The 10,260-nt window shown below is 37.6% G+C and overlaps 1 protein-coding gene across 2 annotated transcripts in view; it reads left to right on the top strand.

The window, feature by feature from the left end:
* LOC106934478 (septin-2-like) overlaps window positions 1-8,082 on the top strand; it is a 13,097-nt gene extending 5,015 nt beyond the window's left edge. Inside the window, exon 3 of one of the 2 annotated variants that reach the window (XM_015014404.1) lies at window positions 6,496-8,082. In XM_015014404.1, coding sequence (XP_014869890.1) covers window positions 6,496-8,050 — 1,555 coding nt within the window. In that variant the 3' untranslated portion in view covers window positions 8,051-8,082. Of the gene's footprint in view, window positions 1-2,426; window positions 5,121-6,495 lie in introns of those variants that run through there. The other variant, XM_015014403.1, reaches the window with a different exon arrangement.
* The last annotated feature ends 2,178 nt before the right edge of the window (window positions 8,083-10,260 follow it).

Here is a 10,260-nt window from a genome sequence, read left to right as displayed (position 1 = left end):
GTGTGTGTGTGTGTGTGTGTAGTTAAACCGAGATTATTACCCTCCTCCATGAAATTTTAAGTTTTTCTGTTAAGTTTTGCTCTTAAGCAGGTCATTGACTTTTCAATACGGCTTTTCCAAACATCGTAGTTTTATTTTGGATGCTTGTCAAAATTATCAGCTCTGCTGATGCTAACAGTCAATTGTGTATCCTTTTTTTCTGGGTAAGAGCATGCTGTCATTTATAGTAGTCTGTATGAAGTCTTTACTGCCTCTCCTGAGGAATCCCAGCCCATTCTTCTTTGGCAAATTGGTAACACTTTATTTGAAGTGATGTGCATAAGACTGACAAGATGCTGTCATAAACGTGCAGGAGTCTTCATGGATATTTTTGAGTGTTTTCATGAAATGTCACTCCATAAATAATGACACTCTTAATGCATAGCTGACATTGTTTAAAATATCTTTATTATATTGGCAAGACAAATCGTCTTTGTCAAACAGCCGTATGCTGTGAAACGCAGATGTGCAATAATGTTTAAGAATCTACAGATTTTTCTAACCAACTGAAAATAGCAGTAAAAAATATAGCAATGTAACATTACCGTCTATAAACTAGTTTCAAATCAACAACTTTATAAACAAACTTGAAAAAACAGACCAGTTCAAAGACCAGACTTGACTGAACTGTCTTTTGCTCAAAGACGTGAGCATCATTATTCTTTTGTCATGCTTTAATGAAGCGTCCTCATTGGTGCCATTTCCTTACAGTCTATTACATCACAGTGCCTGATCTGAAGATCTTTTCCAAGCAGATATCTTAGTTTGCTCTTGTTTGTGCTCTAGCTAACACTAAAAAAGCTACCCGAGTAACCGGTGACAGCTGAAACCAATTACACCCAGAAAAAGTTGTAAAATCTTTATAACTTTTTTGATACGTACTTGAGTGCAACACAAGTGTACATGTGCTCACCAAATGAACAAGAAGCTTTTCTTATCAAACTTGTGTAACTAGTTCTATTACTAAAATAAACTTTCTAATACCAAAGTGGTGAAGAACTCCTATATCCTTCATAACATGTCTCCAACTCTAGTCCTCAAGATCTAAAGTCCTGCAGGTTTTAGATGCATCCCTGCTGCAAAACAGTTGAATCAAATGATTGAAACCCCTCTTCAGCATGCCACCAACATTAGGAAAGGCCTGGAGATGAGCAATTCATTTGATTCATGAGTGTTGGAGTAGGGTTGCATCTAAAACTTGGTGGACCGTAGATCTTGAGAACAAGGGTTAGAGACCCCTGTCCTACAGAGTACCATATCCAAACCTCCATGAAGCTTCAAAATTAAACCATCAGCACAGAATATGCCATCAGAGGAATCATCTTTACTTCTGCTTGTCACCAGTGTGATATGAAACAGAAATTATTCATAGTTAAGATTGAGATTAACTACAAGCATATGCCTCTTGAAGTGTGACACAGCCACTGAGTGTTTTGCCTCATACAGCCAGTGCTGCTGTTGACAGACTGCTGTACTCGAGAAGAAACTCGAGGTTAAAAAAAGCTCTTTCCAGTGCACAGGAACTGATGCTGGCAGTGGATCTCATAAATGCAGTTAATACTTTTAGAAGTGGGAAAGTGTTTTTCTTAAGAGTCACTTTCACAGAGTAATCTGATCTATACCAATCTTAATCAATGGCATCTGTTCTGTGTTTTCATGGCTTCTACTTTACAAATACAACCATAAATTATAAAATATTTTATAGCAGAAAATCTTTGTCAACCACTGAATTGGTATATTTAGCATCAAGTTAATCAGCAAATGTAAAAGTAACATATGTTTCAACTGAAAAAGAGCCACATTTATGTAGGGTACTCAATGTCCTCTAAAGCAAAATCTGCACCAACCATAAATATTTCTATGATTACAATTCAGCCCAAAATCATTCACACCATTAGCAGATTAAGATTCAGTATTATTTTCATTCAACCAGGAACTTTGTTTTCAGAGAAAATGAGACAGGGTTCTTATAAACAACAGTTGAAAAGAAGTGCATTTTGGAAAACAATTCTCTGTTTGTTTTTCTTCCACTGAAAGAAATGCATTGAAAAAATTATCCATAATAATATATGGGAAAATCATTGGCATTACAGTAGTAAAACCATTCCTCCAGCAGTTGAGCAACTCTGCATCTTGCTCCTTGTGATGGTTTATCTTTGTGTTGAGTTTCAAGTCCTTTATGGAAGGCCACACCAAACTTTATCTTACTCCATATTCGGGTCAGGACTAGGACTTAACCATTTCAGGACATTATGACTTCCTTTCAGAAAAAACTGTTGGTCAAATTAAAAGATTAAACCTAAATCCGCCAGGGGTATGAATAATTTTGGGCCTATTATCTACATATCTTAAATCTTCAAAGGGTAAATTATGGATTTTTTCTACAGGAATTTCTCCACCAAATACAAGGAGGTCATCTCTAAAAGTCTTCTGATCCAACCAGGATATCCTGCTATCTACCAGCTAAAGCTAAAAAAAGAGGAGCTTGGACCTCTGACAAAAGTAACCTTCGGTAAAAAAAACATCAGCAAGATGAACAAAACCATCTTGCTTGTTGGAGAAACAGGGGCTGGAAAATCAACCCTGATCAACACTATGGTGAACTACGCCATGGGAGTTAAGTGGGAGGATAAAATCTGGTTTCAGATTGTAGAGGAGGACGGGAGGAGTCAGTCTGACAGTCAGACATCAGATGTGATCGTGTACGAGATTTTTGGTTTTGAAGGTAAAACTATGCCGTTCTCCCTCACCATCATCGATACTCCTGGATTTGGAGACACCAGAGGGATTGAAAAGGATGCAATCGTCAGTCACAGATTGTTTGACTTGTTTCGATTAGAAGATGGAGTTCATGAGATTCACGCAGTGGGTTTGGTGATGAAGGCTACAGATAATCGTGTTAATGACAGACTATCATATGTCCTGAACTCAGTGATGTCTCTTTTTGGAAGAAACCTAGAGGACAACATTGTTGCTCTCCTCACTCACTCAGATGGTCAGAGACCCAGAAATGCCATTGAAGCCCTTGAACAAACAAAAATTAAATGTGCCAAAAATGAAAAGAACCAGCCTGTTTACTTCCTGTTTGATAACTGTCAGAATGAAGACCGAACAGAAGAAGAAGATGCAGAATTCCTGCAAATGGCAGACAAAATTTCAGACAAAGGAATGAGAGCACTCACAGAATTCCTGGAAAAAACTGGACCTAAAAGACTGATGGCCACTGCTGAAGTTTTGAATGAGCGCATCAGCCTGATAGCCTCTCTCCAAAACCTTCAAGACAGAATCCAGCTGACTGAACAGAAACAGATGGAGATTAATAGAATCCTAGAAGCCATAAGGAAACATTCAGAGGAGATGAGGAGGAATAAAAACTTCACTGTAGAGATTACAGAAGTCTACAAGGTGAAGGAACCTACGAAAGGTAAAAAGTTGATGAGGCTTAGTTTTTTTGAAAAAGCTATGTGCTGCACAGTCTGTGAGGAAAACTGTCACTATCCTGGATGTACTCTTGTTCCGAGTCCACAACACTGTGAGGTCATGAAAAAAGGCCGCTGCACTGTCTGCACTGGGAAGTGTCCTGCATCGGCTCATGTAAGAGAGGCCTGGAGATATGTCAACAAGACCAGAAGAGTTCAGTGGACTCTGAAAGCTATGGAAGAGAAGTATATGAAGAACAAGACAGATTGTGAGAAGAAGTTAAGCCTTTTAAAACACCTGGAAAAGGACATGAAGGACCTTTCAACAGAGAAGTCCCAACTTGTTGATGAAGCCTTCAAACATGTTGTCAGACTGGAGCAGATCGCCCTGAAGGTTAATTCAGTTTCTACATTTTTGTACTTGGACTTTCTGATTGAGAAGCTGGAAGAAAAAGGAGATAGAGCGAAGGTGCAGAAACTAGAGGAGATGAAGAGCAGACAGGATGAAGGAACTAAGTTAGCACTGCAGTATGTGTGGGGTAAAGTAACAGACACAAAGTAATGAACATAAGATTAACACTAAGACACTTCCCACATCAATACACAACTCTGGTCAAAATAAACATGAAGGCTGCTGTAGCTGTATTTGGTCAATTTTCATCTGAAGTGAAAAACATCAAGATTATTTTAAAATGTATAAAAAAATGTCACTGGTGACAATGATACTTATGAGAATCATTTAACCACAAGCATTAGCAAACACTATAAATGACCAAGCTTTAACAATGGATTATTTGTTGTATTTATATCTATTTGTCAAAAATGCCCAAATTAGTTAGGTGAACAATGTGGGTTCACTGAAACCAGCATTATGCCAATCCAAATGTATGCTAAGTCTTGATAATTAGCACAATGTGGCATCAGATACATTAGCTCAGGTACCTTTTAAAGGATCTGGGCTTAACAGATGCCAAATAAAGAGTGCTGAATTACAAGTGCAAAAAAACTGCATATGCAGTTAGTGGATGCTGCACACCATCTACAAAGATACTACCCAGCTGATTGCAGATGCAGAAGTAGTGCAGACTACCCTGTTGAAATGAGAATTTTCTGTGTGCTACTGGCAGAATGGCCATGAGAGAAAAATTAACTTGAAAGACATGAAGTTGAAGATATATTTGTAGAAGTAGATAACTGTTGATTGCATTGAAACTATTAAACTTTCAAGCTTGCTAAAGGTATTTGTACTACACTGGGTCTGATCAGGTGAACCAGCTCAGAACTTATTAGAAAGCTTTTAAAAATGAAGCTTTTAAAAGTGTGGGACTCATGGTAATCAGAAAGGGATTGAATTAATTGACATAGGTACTTGTTTCATATATTTATTTTGTGAATAAAACACTTTCATATAAAAATATGAAAACCAAATCTATGAAGAGAATAGTGGTTATGCTGTGTGATGACATCTTTGTTCTTAGCACAGCAGGAAACACATAAAGTGGTAATGTCTGGAATTACTTATTGCTTGCTTGCATTTATAAACATTGTATTCAATTTTCTTGTTTGTACTACGGACAGCTTTGGCTTGTTAACTGAGAATATTTAAGATGAATTTGTGAAAAATATTTTTCTTTGACTGTGAATAAAGGAATCTGCACCCGATTGTTTGTATTTGTTTCTTACTGGTACACTATTTCAAAGTAAATGCTATATTTACAGAATATTTAATATAGTCTATTCGATCTAAAACACACATGAAATGATAGTTGTTCCAGTAAATCAACACCAACTCCAATCAATAAGATTCAAAATAAAGTCAAACATAAATAATTTAAGGGTTGTTTAGTTTGAAAAGGTGTAAGCTGAAGGTAGTCAGCTTGTATATGATTTTCATTACAAATAAACCAATTCCATTCTTCATCCCTTTAGATTAATAAATATTACCAGAATATGCAGAATTAACAATTAAATTCAAACAGAAGAAAAAAAAACAAGGCAGAAACATTAAAAAGTAAATTGTTATAATAAAGATTTAAATTATCAAATATTCAATTCTCTTTGTAGCTTTTTCTCATATAATATGCTGGATATTATGCTCCCAATAGTGCATATGTGGGCAGAAGAGCCATTAAACCACAATAATTGTTTTCACATCCTAGAAGAGAAAAAAAATAGAAATAATATTTTTTTAGATTATCTGGAACAATCTCTATTTTAATAACAAAATAAATGGTTGAGACCAATATATAAATAACTTCATGGTTAAGCTTAGCCTGGTAAAAACCAGCCTCTTTTTTCAAAGCATTACTTTGTTCAGAGGGTCTCAGCTACTGAGAAATTATTGCTTCCTGGAGACGTTGACTCTGTTGAAGTTTTACCCAGTTTGACACTAATTGCAAAGAGATGAGTGCTGATCCAAACTAGGTATTTGTAATGTTGATTCAATATTTAAAAGTGTGTCCAAGATGGCCTGAAAGGCTGCCTTCACTTCCTCCACTAACATTGCTAAAACTACATGCACAGTACAATTCTACAATGTGGCAGAAAATCAACGTCATTGTTCACAACCTGCAATTCTGTTCGCTGATTGGGTCAGTAGGAAGGCAATGGCCAGGTTAGATTAAATATCTTTCTGGAGAGTGATATAAAGTTTGAGACTGACCAGAAATTTGGATGTGATCAAGACAAAACTATATGCTTGATGTTAAACAAGTGGTAAAAATAGGGGAAGTTATAGTAATAAGGAAGCAGAGTGCAACGTCAGAGGTCTGGATTAATTGGTATAATCGAGCTCTGACACAATGTCAATGTGGCTATATTCTAATCTGCAGAATACTTTCACAGGCTGGATTTTGTCTCAAACCCTGTACACAATAATACCTCCCTTTAGATTAAATTGCTTTTAAATCAACTTTGCAATATCAGAAACGTAAGTAAGGTAGTTTTATTGTTTAAACTTCAGACATTTAGTTCATTAAGGAAACATGTACAAAAGGTCAAAGGTCCTTTGAGAAAGTCTGTGCTTTTTCTTTTGCAGGATCGAGAATCCCACTCTGACAAAACTGATTTCCACTAGTGACTTAATCTCCTCAGGACATCCAAACATCTATCAGCTGAAAACAGAAACAAAGAAGTTTGGAGCTCTGTCCAAAGTGACTTTTGGTACAAAAGACACTAAGCAGATTAATAAAACCATCTTACTTGTTGGTGAAACAGGGTCAGGAAAATCCTCTTTGGTCAATGTTATTTTCAACCATGTAATGGGAGTTCAGTTTGAGGATGGGGTCTGGTTTCAGATCATAGATAGACAAGAAGGTGAAACACCTGATGTGATCATATATGAGATCTGTAATTCTGAAGGTAAAATTCTGCCCTATTCGATCACCATCATTGATACTCCTGGATATGGAAACACCAAAGGAATCAAGCACGATGACATAGTCATTGACAGGATGCGCAAATTGTTTGAGACAGAAAACGGTGTTCACATACTTCATGCAGTAGGTCTGGTGATGAAGGCAACTGATAACAGACTAAGTGACAGATTGATGTACATCTTTGATTCGGTGATGTCTCTGTTTGGAAACGACATGGAGAAAAACATTGTGGCTCTCATCACTCACTCAAATGGGAGAACACCTAAAAATCCCCTTCAGGCTATTGAAGCTGCAAACCTCAGATGTGCAAAAAATGAAAACAATCAACCAGTTTATTTCTTGTTCAACAACCAGCAGAATGAAGACCGCACAGACGAAGCAGAGTACTGTAAAGTAGCTGATAGAATATCAGAGAAAGGAATGCGCGAGTTTACAGCCTTTGTTGAAAATAGTTCACCTCAAAAGCTGAAAATAACAACTGAAGTGATGAATGAACGCATCAGACTGACAGCCTGCATCCAAAACCTGCTGGAGAGAATCAGACTGACTGAACAGAAGCAGACAGAAATCAAACAGATCCATGAAGGACTGAAGATGCATGAAGAAGAGATGAAGGGAAAAGAGGTCACTATCCATGTTGACGAACCCTATGTTACTAAAGAACCTATCAAAGGTGGACAGAAGTGGCTCATCTTCTATCAAGGAGCTGTGACCTGTCCTGTCTGTAAGGAAAACTGTCACAAAGATGGATGCACCAAGACCTGGCTCCCTGAGTTCTGTGAGGTGATGAGAGGAGGCCGCTGCACCGTTTGTTCCAAAAAGTGTCCTGCATCAGTTCATGTTAAAGAAAAGTGGATATATGTCAACAAAACAAGGAGAGTTCAGAAGATGATGCCAAAGATGAAACATGACTGTGAAAATAAAACAAAGTTTGAGAACCAGAAACATCTTCTGGAAAACAATGAAAAGGAAATGCAGCAACTTTTGGAAGAGAAATTCAAACTTGTGGATGAGGCCTACCAACATGTCATCAGACTGGAGCAGATTGCTCTCAAAGTTGATTCAGTGTCCATTAATGTCCACTTGGACCTCCTGATTGAGAAGACAAAAGAAAAGGGAGACACAAGGAAAGTCCAGAAACTGGAGGAAATTAAGAGAAAAGTGGATGAAGGAACCAAAGCAGCACTAAGATACAAAAATGCTTCTCAAGTATAGTTTATGATGAGAAATAAATCAGTGAAAACATTCACTGGAAACATTAAAAAATTTAACACACTCATTCAGAAATGTTCATAATATATTACCTTCAATATGTGGTGGAGGGATTATTTTAAATCAATGTTTAGTATAGTCCAAAAATATATGCCTGTAGGTAAAGTTTAAAGATTGAGATAAAATACAGAATTTTTTAAGTCAGAAGTACATGTTTTTGTTTTTTTGTATTGTTTTTCATATAACATGGATGTAAAATCTGTTAATTGGATTACAGAAATTAAACAAATGTACAAAGTATGCTTAAAAATATATGCTAGCATAGCACTAAGCATATCTAAACAACTTGGTGTTCATACTGAAAATTATCACACTGACTCCCAAAATGTGATACACACACACACAACCATACTATACTTACTGAATACATATTTTAAAAACATTAGAAATAATTTGTTACTTCTTTGAATCCAGCTGATTTTGTTTATTGTGGGTTTTTGGAGTCCTTGAATAAAATCTCTGTGTAACAAAACTGTTTAATGTGTCTGAACTAGATTATCACCTAGTCGAATGTGGTCAGACAAATAGTAACTACCTTGCATACGTATAGATCCTTATTTATAGCTCCTTATCTATACACATTCACCCATTCACACACACATTCAGGTGTCCATTTCAAAGCTATCAATGGTTGATAATTGAGGAATCTCCTGAATGAGCCAACCCAAAGGAAATCCTGATGAAAATATTAGATATGTCTTAAAACTGGACATACATTTACAAAATGCAATGTGAAAGAATTATCAGAAGAAGAAATAAAATCCTCCACATAATGTTAATGAAGAAATTGGCTTTATTGTTCCAGCTTCCTGACAGACGGATATGATGTAGAATATCTAACTGGGCTGCACAGTGGTCAGTTGGTAGCACCTCAGGTTGGAGTCCCAGCCTGCAGCTCGTATGTTCTCTGTGAATGCACGGGTTCTCTCCAAGTCACAGCCACAGTCCAAAAACATCTGTTTTCCTTGTGAATTTGTATGTATGGTTATTTATACTGTCTTTCTCTGTGGTGCCCTGTGATGGACTGGCGACCTTTTCAGGGTGCACCCCACCTCTTGTCCACTGACTGTTGGAGGTAAGCACCAGCAGTCCTGATGAACCTGCCTGTAGTGCAGTGCTTCTCAATTCAAGTCCTCAGGCCCCCCTGCCCTGCATGTTTTAGGTGCTTTCCTTCAACCACACACCTGGATTGAATCTGTGGGTGATTAACAGGCTTTTGCAGGACTTGATGGTCATGCAGTCATTTAAATCAGCTGTTCTGGAATAGAGGCTCATCTAAAACATGCAGAGCAGGGGGGCTGAGGACTGGAAATGAGAAGCACTTCTGTAGTGTTAGATAATGAATGATAAAGGATAAATCTAACTACTAGCTTTAGTGTGTTACTACAAGGCGGTACTAAAACATACCTATAAAGAACAAGACATTACATATTAAAAACTACTGAACACAAAAACAAGAAAATATATCAAAGCTAGGTTTTTATAGTCCCAAGCTTTCAGAAGTGGGATGTCCCAAACCCCTTTGTATCAGCTCTGACAGGTCCTTTCTGAGCACTGTGTCATGATCCGTGTTTTTCTGTATAGTTATTTTGAGATTTTCTGTGTTTAGTCCTGTTCCCCTGAGTCTCTGTATTGTCCTGTTAGCCCTTGATTGTTCCCAGGTGTGACTTCTTACCTTGATTACCCCGCGTGTATTCATATCCACCTGTTGTCTCTGTCTCTTGTCGGGTCCTTGTCTAATGTTGTTGTTTGTTGTATGTCTTCCACCTAGCTCTCCAGTCGTACTGTATGAAGACCTGGTTAGCCTTAGCTCCCGCATTCAGTCACCAAGTTGTCAGTTGCTACCGGTTATTAGCTGTGTGCTATTGTTCCTGCCGTGCTGCCAGACTGGACTGTTTAGAGCAACATTCATCATTAAATTCATCATCACCATAACCTGGGTCTCAGTGTTTATCCTCACCGCTTTATGACACTGAGTTTCTGTTGATCATAAGAAATTAAATATTTTTGTTTGGAGGTTTAAGAGCAAACACTGTGACAGGCTGATGACCTGTCCAGGGTGACCCCGCCTCTCACCCAGAACGATAGCTGGAGAGGCACCAGCAACCCTCCCAAACCCACGAGGGACAAGGGTGTTAGAAAATGGATGGATG

The sequence above is a fragment of the Poecilia latipinna genome, unplaced genomic scaffold (genome assembly GCF_001443285.1).
Source record: "Poecilia latipinna isolate Pla-1442-1.1 unplaced genomic scaffold, P_latipinna-1.0 Scaffold1812, whole genome shotgun sequence".
NCBI lineage: Eukaryota > Metazoa > Chordata > Actinopteri > Cyprinodontiformes > Poeciliidae > Poecilia > Poecilia latipinna.
The sequence above is the reverse complement of the archived record's forward strand: the minus strand, read 5'-3'. Positions and strand labels throughout refer to the sequence as shown.